At 42.3% G+C, this 13,688-nt stretch overlaps 1 protein-coding gene across 3 annotated transcripts; it reads right to left on the bottom strand.

Annotated features, from left to right (window-relative positions):
- Window positions 1–341: 341 nt before the first annotated feature.
- LOC120560691 (protein-lysine 6-oxidase-like) lies at window positions 342–10,062 on the bottom strand. 3 transcript variants are annotated; one of them, XM_039803451.1, is made up of 7 exons: window positions 9,796–9,857; window positions 8,225–8,285; window positions 2,835–2,943; window positions 2,469–2,600; window positions 1,790–1,946; window positions 1,566–1,661; window positions 348–511 (listed from the first exon to the last, which is right to left on the bottom strand). In XM_039803451.1, exons 2-7 carry the CDS (start codon window positions 8,235–8,237, stop codon window positions 392–394), a joined length of 627 nt encoding a protein of 208 aa, XP_039659385.1. In that variant the 5' UTR covers window positions 8,238–8,285; window positions 9,796–9,857; the 3' UTR covers window positions 348–391. The 3 variants fall into 3 exon arrangements, with proteins under 3 accessions (XP_039659383.1, XP_039659384.1, XP_039659385.1); XM_039803449.1 differs by lacking the exons at window positions 8,225–8,285; window positions 9,796–9,857 and adding an exon at window positions 4,811–5,424 and having other exon boundaries at window positions 342–511; XM_039803450.1 differs by lacking the exon at window positions 8,225–8,285 and having other exon boundaries at window positions 347–511; window positions 9,796–10,062.
- Between the last annotated feature and the right edge of the window lie 3,626 nt (window positions 10,063–13,688).

Consider the following 13,688-nt stretch of genomic DNA (forward strand, 5'->3'; position numbering starts at 1 on the left):
CTGCAATAGCGTGTAGGGCGGCCTAAAGCCTTTACACATACCTTTTTATGGTGCATACAATACTAAGCTTTTAAAATAAAAATTGTTGGCAAATTCATATATTTACATCATGTTTTAATGTTAAAATGTGGAACAGTAAATCCTGAACTTAACTGTATCTGTGAATGCCCAGTAAGCCTATCATCAATGGTGTGTACATTCAAAAACATATCTTTACTGATAATATGTTGGATTCATGTTAATGTATATTTTCAGATATATTTAAATTCTTTTTTTTAAACCATTGAACAATAATTTGGCGACCCCCCCTGCAGCAACTCTGAGGACCCCCCTATGGGTCCCAGACCCCCTGTTGAAGAGCTCTGGAATAACTGAAGAAAGAAAGTGTTTCTTACGACGTCATGGTGCATCCGGACACGTGAGCGGCGGTGCCGGTGTACTGGACGTCACAGCGAACTACGTTGTTGTTGAAGTTGGACTCTGGAACCTGCTGCCGGGGGTTTACTGTCACCTGTCAGGACAACACAACGGTCATCAGTGCATCAGGTCACCTTCCCTTGAGTTTTAAGGGTTATTTTTCTTTATTTTATCGCTCTCATCACACAAAAAGACCATGTGTAAGTCCGTTTCTCAATACTTTCGGACTTTCCTACCCCTATCCTCTCAGCTCCGAGCCCGTTGGTTCCTAGTGAAGACGCACATCTTTAAAAAAACACCTCCTCACAAATATATAGTTTAATTATTTTTTTAAAACCTCAGTTATTTCCTAAAACAGCTGGTCACTGTATTTTATTTTTTTTTTAGAAAACGTTACTCAAACGGAAGGAAGTAGTGCATTTGTTGGGGACTATTTTCAGCGGCAGATTACTCATATTGTCAGTTTCACAGCATAAGAGATACTTTTCAGTTTGATAGCATGTTGTGACCGGTTGCCTTTTGGTAAAGTGTTTGAGTGCAATACACAGTTGTTTTATTTTTAGGCTTTCATTTCCTCTAGACAGCTGAAGACTGAGGGGGGAATTACATGCAGCAAAGGGACACAGGTTGGAGTTGAACCCGCAGCCACTGTATCTAGGAGTAAACCTCTATATATGTGCGCCTGCTCTACCATCTGAACTAACCCAGCAATACACAACTGTTTGAAATGTTCTGTATTTTTATGATGAAAAGAGTTTCGCAAAGTTGCCAGTGGGCAAAATGCTTCCGTCAAAATAAATGAAAAAAAACGGATCCTGATGCATTTGGTTTTTTTTTCCCTGATGTACCGTTATCACACTGAATCGAGACACCAAAACTGTGGTTTGAACCGAACCGTGACTTTTGTGTACCGTTATACCCCTATTGAATTATAAGGAAAATATAGAGAAAAGAAATTGAACTGAGGATGAGAGATGCAACGTCTTCAAGAACCTTAACAGAGTCCAGTTGCCCTTGAACTGAACCTTCCTTGGATGTTGAAAAAGGTATACCCAAATGTATAGAAGTGAATAGGAAAACACAACTTATCTCTAGAAACACAAAGCCAGTAAATAAAGAATGTTTTGTTTCTCAGCACACTAACGGACCTTGAGGATGTATCTTCCAGGAGAGATGTCAGTGATGTCGATCCACTGACAGTCAATGTCAGCATTGTAGGTGTCATAACAACCTGGACTCAAACCCTGTACAAACACACACACACACACACACACACACACACACACACACACACAAAAGCAAGTTTCAAATGTGTATTTATCCTGTTTGTTATTGATGATTGATTATTTCTGTTTTCTCAGTGTGTTGGTACCTGTGTGTGTGAGGTGCAGGCGAAGCGGCGGTAGTATCCCGGGTCACAGGAAGTGTCCTCCAGACAGAAGCTGGCCTTGTGACCCTCGGCTACCTGGCTATGAGTTTGGGAGTCCAGCAGCTCGTACAGGCTGAACTCGTCCATGCTGTGGAAGTGACTGAACAACAACAACAACAGAAGAAAGACAAAAAGGTATTAACCAGGTAATTCAACAAACACTTATATAAAACTGTTAAAGGTGCACTATGTCTCAAATCATAGGCATTGATCCGCTAGCTGCCTGCCCCCTGAGTACACTGTGAAAAGGCCCGGTCTCGGGAGACAACACAGGGGTCGTAGACGTCAAACAAACACTAGGGGCACAGGCTGTGTACCAAAATACAACACCACGTTCCAGCAGCTACTCTCATATACAACTCTCGCTACTCAATCAACTGCGCACCACCTCCCCAAACCATCTTTTCGGTGATTGGCTGGAACGTGGTGTTGTATTTTGGTGCACAGCCTGTGCCCCTAGTATTTGTTTGAGGTTTATGACCCCTGTGTTGTCTCCCGAGACCGGGCTTTTTCACAGTGTATTCAGGGGGCAGGCAGCTAGCGGATCAATTTGAGACAAAAATTAAATCATGCTGAAACCATGCAGGAACTCAAAATGCACCTTTAACGTTTAGCTACCTACTTGTGACAGCTGTGCCACTCCCAGGCATATCGAGGTTTACTGGGCAGGAAGTCAGCGGTTCCCTGGTTCTTCACCCTCTGAGGAAACCTCAACAAAACTCTGGTGTCATAATCGTGGGAGGACATGGAGGAGCTGGAGGAGGAGAGGTTTATGTTTACAAAATCCCTTTACTGAAACCATTGCAGGGAGAAACCGTATCACTGTCACATCATCACTGGATGGCTAAAATACAACCAAACCATCACTCCATCCACACACAGAATTGTTTCTCCGATCAAACCTTTACAGTCAGTCAGGCCTTCAGCAGTCCCTCCACAAACAGCAAGCACTAGCTCTATAACAGCCTGATAGCTGGTGTTATCTTACGAGGCGAGGCAGTTCTCCTCAGCAGCACAGCGGAGGTTGTACATGGGCATTCTCTGGACGTAGGTGGCGATCTGGATGTAGTATGGGTCAGGAACCAGATCAGGGAGACCTACGAACAGGAACAAGTTCAGATTATATGGAGCTGTCTGGTCTCTGATTGGCTGTTCAGGTACATAAAACAGTCCTTTAGATTTGGAGTCGATTGAAAAAGCATGCTGAGCTGTTTCTGTTAGCCTCTTTTGTTAATATAATACACCAATGGTCTCTCTGCAATGCTGTCTTGTGTTTTTCTTCGGTGGGATAGGAATACAGACTATTGCCCCCTGTTGGTCTGACTCTGGAAAGTTATTTCCACAGAAATAAAATTATTAGCTTTTCCCTAGTCTAGACCTTCCTCCACAGCGCTTCAGAGGAGGGTCTGGCTAGTCCACACAGCAATCTGGGACAGGAGAATAACGTGCTCTGGTTTATTAGCATATCTTAAAACCAATCAAAATCGTCTTGGGCAGAGCTAAGCGCCAGATGGAGCCACGATGCCGCTGCAAAATTGCCTCTGAAAGGAACTTGTTTTGGTGGAACATGTGTACGTTCAAAAGTTGTTTTAGTCGTGCAACAGAAAACTCAGATTGGACAGAAAGTCCAAGATTTACTGTCTAGATTTACCCTGCAGAGATCTGAGGAGCAGTTAACCATAGTCCTCATAAGTCCACCGGAGTTTAGAACGCCAACACAAAGAAAGTGTAAGGTGACGGACATCAGCTGAAAAAGAGGTATATCCAGCGGAATTTCCGGCAGCAACGGAGCAATCCCGGAAGTGATTGTTATATACTATGTTTTCCCTGTCTGCTCAGCAGTGTGTTTTTTCAGAAGATGTGAGGAGACAAAAAGATATATTCAGTTTGTGACACATTCACCCATATCCATGAATCTGTACATCATTGTAAAATCCAGACTATGTGTGGCTGGTTTGACCTAAGTCAGTACTCACGAAGATGCCCAAAGCATATGCTGCTCTACATATGCTAAAGACAAAATTCAGTGGAAGAAAACGTTAAAAATGAAGGCCTGACCGCAGATTATTATTAACTAAGAGCATAACTGGCAGTGCTTCATTTAATACAAAGGAAATGGGTCAATCTTTAAACCATATAATAATAATAAATTGAATTTATATAGCGCTTTTCATGGACTCAAAGTCGCTTTACAGGGCAGGGTAGATTATAAAAACATAACAAAACAAAACGAGCAAACAAAACAAGTAGAACAAAACAAAAACAAAACAAACAAAACATATGAAGTTTAACCTGAATTTAATACAAAGCCTACAGGTATATGTAAAAACTGGAACATCTGTCTTCCTTTGTGATAATGAAAGAGATTACTGAGGGATAAAACTACTGCACAGGAATAACTAGCCTGTTAAACCTGTGATTAAGACACTTCCATGGCCTTGTACAGTTTAATGAAGGATACACTACAAACTCAGTTTTGTTGAACAGAAGAGCCTCCCCTCAGACAAAGCTTGGATAAAGTCCCCCTCTCACTCTCCCCTTAGTTACTTAGTTTCACTCAATTCCTGGATGCCTATTGGATCATCATTATGTTATTTGATCCAATAGACGGACACTCTACAATTGAGCCATGCTATTTTGGACACCAAATACATTTAAAAAAAAACTCTGTCCTAAGCCATTTAGACTCTAGGAGTCTAGGAAACTGTACAGTTCCCCGAAAACTACTGCATCTCTGAAATATCTAACCAAATCACACTTCTCTTATTTTGATACCCAATAATACTTGTTCTTTACTTCCATTCACTGAGTCTCCCCTAAAAAAGTTTGGAGCCCCCTGGTCACTTTGAGAACCTCTGATATAAAGAACAACAGAGAAAATAAAATCAGTAGTTTTATTAATTTAGACAAATGTTTGCAGCCTATGGGCCACACACGACATAGCTAAGAGAAAAGCTTGTTTACCGTTCTGGTGGTAGCTGGTTCCGTATCCGTGCCGGGGCTGAGCCCTGGGTCCGGGTCTGTAGTACGAGTTGTAGTAGTTATAATAGGGGTAATAGTTAGAAGCCTTGTATGGGTTGTATGGATCATCTCCGACCATCATGTCCTCCCGTCTGACCGGGGCAGAGTCTCCGTGCTGCTGAGGCCGCGGCTGTTGACGCATCATCGCGCGTAATTGCGCAGTGCCGCTGGTGACGGGGACCCGCGGGGAGCCCCGGGAAGCGGCGGGGACCGTGTCGTTAGCGCTGCTGAGGAGGACCACAGGGTTACCGCGGCGGGGCGACCCGGGTTGCCTCCTACCGGACGGCTGGTACTGAGAGCCGCGGCTCAGGATGCTAAAAACCTGCCCGTTGTGTTGCCATGTCAACCCCCGCCGAAGCGCATCGTCATCACCTGCAGCCTCCTGAGCGCGAGCCGCGTCCAGAAAACTACAGAGGAAACATAAATGCGCAAAAGACAGCAGCAAGGCGTCAGGGGAGAGTTCCTTCATTATTACAAATAAATTAATGTGACTTTAATTAAGAAAGAAACTATTTTCTTTTCTTCCCCACACACAGCCGCACATCTGAAGAGTCTCCTTCAAGTGTTGCAGCTCAGCAGCTGCTACTGCACAGAGAGAGAGAGAGGAGAGAGAGAGAGAGAGAGAGAGAGAGAGAGAGAGAGAGAGAGAGAGAGATGTTTTGGATGTGGTTTTTGACTCATTTTGTGACCTTAACCCTTTGGCCTCAGGATCAACAACTACCAGATCAAATGTGGAGATCTCTAATAAGTTGCCATTTGGGGCTCGCATCTGTCAAAGTTTTCAAAATGCAGAAAAGAGACAAATGCAAATAGGCTACAAAACACAAACAAATTTTTGCATAGAAATGGAAGTGTGTTTTTGGTACACAGATTTGACTGCTCTGACATTTTAAGAAAGTTTGTTTAAAAGACAAGATGCCAATACAGCAAAACATTGATCACGATAAGTGTTTAGCCTTAAATTAATTTAAGACTGGAGCAGCTGTTTCACACGTTGTCCTGAGAAGTGAGTATAGTTTACAGCTTAGGACCTTTAGTTTTGTTAAAGCTGCATTTGGCAACGTTGCACATAGTGACAGAAAGAGGTGCCTGCCCCTTGATTTAAAAAGATTGTGATGTCAAAGTGTCCTTAAATGGACCGACACGGAGAAGTTTCAAAATGCACGATAAAGTAACTTTTACTGAAAAGAAATGTACCATAAATGTTGAAGATGGATTAAGTATCTGCAGAAAGCTTCAAATCTCTGCAGACTGATTTTCTCAAACTGACGGCTGCCCGGATGGAAGGAAATGATACAACGAGTTGGACAAGGATTTGTTGTTAATGTGCTTAAACTGCTGGATGATCCCTTAAAATCGTATCAGACTGCACTAGAAGTACTGATAAGAGGCAGCTTTATTCTTTATAAAATAAAAAAGTTCTGTTCCTTTGTTTTTTCTCCACAGGATGAGGTGTAATTAGAGCGATGCTTTTGCCAGTTTTTAGTCAGTCTAATTATCTCTGTGGTCAGAACGGCTGAGAACACTGAGAACTGAAGGACTGCGAGTCCAAACTACTACATCTAAAGGGTCCACACAGGATTAAAAAAAGAAAAAGGCTTCTTGGGGTACCAAGAGGTTTAACCTGTTCAATGTGTTCCTTTTAGTCAAGGTTATTACATTTGTTTTTGCAAGTAACAGCTCTATGATCTTCATTTTTCATTCGCTGCAGTTTCTTTTTTCTTTCCTCAACTCTGGCCAAAAACTTGTCTCAGTTTTCATGGGTCAGCTTTATGGCATTAAAGTATCAAACGCTGTGAACCTGTAGGCGTATGTTGCTACCGTACATGTACTTGTTGAGAGGTACAGTGCAATCCATTCATGGTGCTTTTGATGGTTTTATTGGAGATTTACCCCCTCCCCCACTGAGCACTCAGGATGCTTTAAAAAAAAGCTGAAACTGAAGCACTCACCAACTGAGAAGTTTCCTCTTAGAGCACTGTAAAAAAAAAAAAAAACTGCCACCCACATGCTGCAACACACACACATACACACACACACACACACACACACACACACAACACACACACACAGTCAGGTATCTTCATCAGTGGACTTTAGCAGCCTTGAGGACAAACGTATTGATTTCCTTTGGCTAATAACTCAGAATATTAAGTAGCAATATCTTCATCCAGGGTGAAAACAATGAATTTAGCTCACCAAAACATATGGACAAAATGGGGCACCGTCAAAAAAACTACAGGCCATTATAAAATACTAACAGCATTTAACAGCTAAAATGATACAATACAAATACTTTATTCATGTGACCATTCTATTTAAAGTAACAAGCACAGTTTTAAACACAGTTAATTTTGTGAAACAACTATAAGTTTAGACAAAAATTCTTAGGGTTAGTAAAACATCAGGGAATGGCTTAAAATGAGTCACGTAAAATGACTAAATTAAGAACGTAACTTCATGTCGCGGACGTCATTGTGTCACGTACTTAGGTCTGTAAAACTGTTGATTTAAAAAAGTCACAATTGACTTTTGGTTTCACACTCCTCAGTGAAAGTCCTGTGTTTGTTTGGCGGGTTTATACTGTACTTTGCCACCACTCTTCTTTGTTAACTCTTGCGATAATTACTACAGCCACAAGAGGTTGCCAGCTAATTTTCTGGGTGAGGATGGTCTGAAATATTTAGCTTCATATTAGTGTGGGTGTTAATTTCAGTCTGTTGGTTGTTGGATCACTTTGGTCCAGACTGAAATATTTCAACAACTATTGGATGGATTGGGTTGGTTCATTATTCATGTTCCCCTCAGAAGGAATTGTAACAACATTCTGATATTTAATCTAGCGCCACCATGAGGTCAGCACTATAGCATTATATATTTGGTGGTCTATATCCATGACGTTCCACTTCCGGGATTGCTCCGTTGCCGCCGGAAATTCCGCCAGATGTCACTCTTGTCAGCCGGTTGTCCGTTACCTTCCGCTTTTTTTTGTGTTGGCATTTTAAACTCGGGTGGATTTCTGAGGACTATGGTTAACTGCTCCTCAGATCTCTGCAGGGTAAATCCAGACAGCTAGCTAGACTATCTGTCCAATCTGAGTTTTCTGTTGCACGACTAAAACAATTTTTTTGATCTTCCACCAAAACAAGTTCCTCCCCGAGGCTATTTTGCAGAGGCACCATAGCTTCGTAAACCAGAGCACGTTTTTCTCCCATCCCGGAATGCTGTGTGGACTAACCAGACCCTCCTCCGCAGCGCTGTGGAGGATGGTCGGGCAAAGCAAGACTATATATTTTGTTTACTGCTAATTAGTAAATGTTAGCATGCTAACAAGTTAAAGTAAGATGGTAAACCTACTAAGCATTAGCATGTTGTTGTATGCTGCTGTCTTGGCCAGGACTGTTTTGTCAAAGAGAATCTAAATGGGAAGAATCCGGGTAAAAAAAATAGAAGATTGTTAGCATTGTCATTGCGAGGATGTTAGCATATTAACATTAGCAATTAGTTGAAAGCAAAAACATGAAACGTGTTCAGGCTGCAGATAGATTTATTTAGACAAAATCATTCAAACAGGTTCTCAGTAAGGGCTTAAAGACAGAATAAACATGCCATGGTTGAACCGTGAGCATGTTGTTTACACTTTGTTGTCCTGTAACTTAATGTACAGGACACATATTTGGCATTGTCTGTCTCCACAGTTCTGTAATGAACTTGTTAATTGTCTCCTGAGGCAGCAGCTGGTGCAGCTAACTATCAGCCACTTAATCCACTGTGATTCATCCGGCTGGAAAAGCGCCGCGACCGCCCTCTCCCTTTTTTTTTTTTGCAAGTCACGTTAACCAAGACATTGATTTTTGTCGAAAACTTGGTCTCGCCTGACACATTAGATACACGTAAATCCCCAAATGTTTAGCTATGTTTAACTATTACTTTAATCCTTGATCATTTTGAAAAAAAAGTGAAATTAGCTTGGGGAAATGCTCACGTCTTGGCCAAAGCATTTATTGGCTTTGTAGAGAGTATTCCCGTATTCATCAATACACTGAGCTCTTCTCAATTTCAGCATCTAGTGGCCATTAGTAGAACTGCAGCTTAAAGCACCTAATTGGCTCCAACATTCGGCCATGGTGGTTTTCATTTGCAACTTCAGATACTAATCTGTAATTGATGTCTTCCTATGTCTTTTCTTTGCCGCGTTTCTTTTTAATTTTTAGACTGTACAACTGTGTTTATAAGGGTGATATGACAAAACTACATAGGACTTTACTACATATGAAAATATACTGCTGAATCCAAGTTGAAACACTTGGGTTCTGTGTAACAGGAGAAATGTTAACGCTACGTTGTTTCCTCCAGTAGCAGTACGTAGCCACACAGTAGCTAGCAGCTCAGCTAGCTAGCTTGCAGCAGAAGCACATGTGCGCAGTTAAACCGATTCCTTAATGTTAAAGGAAAAAGTGATCAAGCTGAACAGCAACTCCTTTTTTATGACATTTGTGTAAAGATCAAAGGCAGGCCGACTTTATCGCAGCGCGTGCACTTCCCTCTCAGGAATACAAGGCAGCCGCTGCTGTTTCCAATGAGAAGCAGGTGTCGGCCTGATCTGAGCGGGTTTAAACAGCTTCATAATGAGGGCTGGCCGCCTGGAGGGGCCTCCTGCACACAGGGCGCATAAAGAGCCATGGAAACACCAAACACAATAGCACTGCCTTCATCACCACCAACATATTCATCACCTTTAGTGTGTGTTTGTGCAAAAGACATTGGAAGAAAGAAGAGATTGTACAAAAACAAATATCAAACATTCATACATCAAATATGAGTTTAAGAGGGACGAAGTGAGCAAATATGTAAGTGAAAGTGTTTGTTGAGTCCCCTACAAAAGCCCTCAACAGCCTGTCCTACAAAAGCCATTTATTGGCACTTACCCACTGCTAGTACCAGCTCTGCTTGGCTCGACCCGACCGCAGTGCCCTGACCTCCATTTTTCATTGCAGATTTAGTACCGCCTCATGCGTGAGGCGAGCATGGCTGGTCGTCATGGAAAGCAGGAAACTGCTGTGACCTAACGCGACACACACACAGAACGTCGAAGGTGTGTTGTTTTTGATTCTCTGTATGTGGTTGTTGCCACAGCCGGAAGACAAATTTTGTTTCAAAAGAAGCTGGAGGCAGCAAATAAAAAACACCGCTGGCTAAACTATTTAAAAATGGCGAGTGTGTTCAGGACACCCCCGTCTGTCGCTAGCAATGATGACGCAGTGATTAGAGACGATTCTCTCTCTCGTCACCTTTTGGTATCGACTCAGGTCGCTTGGAACCTCGACGGAGGCAATACTCAAAAATTTACCTGTTAGCTATACTTAACAAAAAAGGCAAGTCGAGGTGAGTCGAGCAGGTACCATGTAATGAGAAAATACCATGAGACTGATGTTGGTGAGCATCACACCTGCATTCAGCAAATCAGATACGTGAGGCGTGACTAAACTTAAATCCAATGTGGTGTCAAACTATACTATGCACAGTTAAACAGTCTTTTTTGTTTTTTTGACAAATTAGATAGCACACTGCAATATCATGGGTTTAAAATGTGAAGACCTTTCCTTGAACATGACACAGCCACATCACAAGCTCACAAACAAAACAAGGATGTAAATCTGATCTGGATATATTAGGGTGACCATATTTTGATTTCCAAAAAAGTGGACACTTTTGGACAAAAATTCAGACAGGCTTAATTAATGGTTAATGAACATGCTTTATTATGCCTCGATGGTGCAAAAATAACTTTGTACAATAACTTAACAACCTGTAACAAAATAATATCTCTCTTTTAAAATAAATAAATAATATGAAATAATGTTCTAAATATGACCTCTTCTGTGTTAGAAAATCCAGCTACAACAAAATATGTCTTAATACCTTTTCAATGTAATAAGATAAATAATAAAGACACTAAAACATATGTGCCAGCTTTGCACACGGTGCACTCCGCCTCCCACTAGTCCGGTCCCGGCGGCAGTCGCGATGGGACTTTTGTGCAGTTCAACTGTGAAGCTGCACTAAGTCTTGTTTTATGGTTGTACGCAGGCTCCACGCAGAGCTTTCGCCGTAGCCTGATGTTAATACTTGTGCGCTGGTGTGTGTGTCGAGCCGGCATGTCTGTGTGTGTGGGGAGTGGGTGATAGAGCAAGGGAGAATTAAGGGAGAGTGACAGCGAGCAAGTACGACTCTAGAGTCATAGCGAGAGAAACAAAGTGTCTCCCCTGTGTTTTCTGACCACGGTGGGAAAACTTTAGCAGGAAACGCTGCAGCATTTTGTGTACAATGCTGCTCCGCTGTCTGCTCTAGTCCCTGTATATGTGCGTCGCAGAGCCGCCCACAAAGCAGCCGCTCGGGAATTACGTCACACAACAAAGTACCGTAGTACACTGTGCAAAGCGCCACTCAATTTAAGTACATGCGTAATAGACCCATGAAAAACAATGAAAACCGGACATTTTCATGAATTTATAAAACCCGCCCGGATCCCCCGGACAGTATGTAAAAAGTGGACATGTCCGGGCAAAAGAGGACGTTTGGTCACCCTAGGATATATAAACTTTTGATGGAGCTAGGCTAGAAGTGTCTCCCTGCTTCCGGTCATTGTGTTAAGCTAGCTCTGTTCATCAGTTTCAAACTGATATCCATCATCTCATATGACTCTGGGAAAGACGGCTAACACCATATTTAAAAACTAGACAGTTTCTGAAAAAAATTAAGTGTGTTTGCAGCTTTGTGTTTGTCCCAGGCAACCTGATTTCAAAGAAATAAGTGACAGCGACGGAAAGTCTGGCGTTCGAGTTGAGACGTGGGGCCCTTGTAGCATGTAACCCTTCCTCTATATCACTTACTTGGTCAAAACCTTTTAATGGGTACATGACTAGTCACTTCATCTGTCAGTCAGTCAGTCAGTCAGTGAGAGAGAACAGCTTGTTCCTCCTGTAAAGCAACTGTAACAGAAGCTAATGGAAGCCAGACTCAATAAAAACACTGTAAACCACAACAGAACCTGATTCCACATCAGTCAGTTGAACCCTGGCCTCCACACACCTTCCATTAAACATCAGAGAGAGCAGGCTCATATTTCCGTGTTGCGTCACTGTACTCTCCAGACTTCACCTGCCAATCAAAGAGTGGAGGTGAATTTTTAGCTTCTGTCGTTGCTCGGGTTTGATGCCCTTTTGTCCAATCATGCTAAATTAATTAGCTATAGAAAGTGTTAACTATCCAGATTATTTTTGCATTGTTGTCTTGAGTATTTTTCAAGCCATTTCATAATAGAGTGCCTAAAAATCTGTACATCATTTGGGAAACTGTAGGGATTATCATAAAGTGGGCGTGTCTGTTAAGAGGAGACTCGTAGGTATGCAGAGAACCCACTTACATTCAGAATCTGGCGGTCAGAGGTCAAGGGACCCCTTTGAAAATGGCCGTGCCAGTTTTTCCCTCAACACAATTTAGTCTACTTTGGAGCGTAATTTAGCCCTATCCCGACAAGCTAGCATGGACTAGCATACAAATGGATTCCTAGATTGTCTAGTTTTATATGATACCAATATATATTTCCTAGCTTTAAAAACAGAGCCAGCTACAGCCTCTGAAAGACAGTAAAGTTGTCCTAAAAGATTAAAAGATTTTGAGAAAACATTGGAGCCCCAGAAGGCACCCCCTCACTCCGCCCCTCACTCCGCCCCTGGATGAGACTGTTCTCCTGTTCTAGAACAAAGAACAGGAGGCAGCCTGTAAACCCCCTGATGACCGATCAGGTTCTAGGGTTCGGGTAGACCCATGAAGACCTCTAGTGGAGCGTGGGAATGTGGCTGAAAGGAAGGACCACAAGGCAGAGGACGTGACATGGTCAGTTGCTAAATCTTTCTTGCCAAAACATAGCCAAATCATTTTGCACAACAACCATTCCCTATCTTTATTCCCATGTTGATATGTGAGTCTATTGGAAAGCCACAATCAGACACAGAAGATTTACAGTAATGAGATTTTAGCAAAAATACATTTTAATAAGAACAAATGAATGAGAAAATCCAGCCTAAGCCAATTCACACTAAATCAAAGCATCGTCATCAGTTCATCGTAGTCATGATTCTGTCCTTGCATGCTCTGAGAACTCTGAACTTACAAAAACCTGTCCCTTCATGCACTCAATTTCAGCCTGTTGGACTCTCCTTAGTTCCTTGGATAGGATTTGTCGACGTGACAAAGTTCACACCAAAGAGATAAAAATAATCCTTATCTTGACCAAACCTCCTCACTCATTCAGGAGCACAACAGCGAGCAGAGCCGCACCAACAATTACAGCCAGGTTGGGTTTGGCTGGGCCTACTCTAGCATCACACCCCTGAACAAAAGCTTTTATAAAAGCTGCTGTCACGCCGCCCAGCGTTGTTTTTACATGTCTGTCCAAAACTCATTGCGTTGCTTATTTTTAGACTCTTTATCCAACCAACCATGAGTCATTTATTTTTCATATCTGAATCTGCACAGGGCTTTGGCGACATTAAACAGTTTTTCCACATCAAAATGAAACTTAGACCATCGTTTATACCCCTGGGTCTTGCCTTTTGGCCCTGAACCACCCTTACAAAAGCTGCGGTCACTGAGCCCACATCTGCAAACAAACCTCTGCTTTTGGTTTCTTTCTCTGTCAATTTAGCTTTGCTTCCACCGAGGACAATTACAGCGAGTGTGGCTCTCACAAAAACGAGTAGCTCTGTCCTGCAAATGTTTTGTAACATCTGACCATCATTATCCAAATCATGCAGCT

This window comes from Perca fluviatilis, chromosome 6 (genome assembly GCF_010015445.1).
Source record: "Perca fluviatilis chromosome 6, GENO_Pfluv_1.0, whole genome shotgun sequence".
Classification (NCBI taxonomy): Eukaryota; Metazoa; Chordata; class Actinopteri; order Perciformes; family Percidae; genus Perca; species Perca fluviatilis.

What these genes read in the sequence shown, in the direction of transcription:
- LOC120560691 (XM_039803449.1), bottom strand. Translation starts at nt 5,336, where the DNA reads ATGAAGGAACTCTCCCCTGACGCCTTGCTGCTGTCTTTTGCGCATTTA. An exon ending in AACCAGCTACCACCAGAACG is followed by an intron (nt 2,944 to 4,810) that starts GTAAACAAGCTT and finishes TCCTGTTCGTAG; the next exon opens with GTCTCCCTGATCTGGTTCCT. An exon ending in GAGTGGCACAGCTGTCACAA is followed by an intron (nt 1,947 to 2,468) that starts GTAGGTAGCTAA and finishes GTTGTTGTTCAG; the next exon opens with TCACTTCCACAGCATGGACG.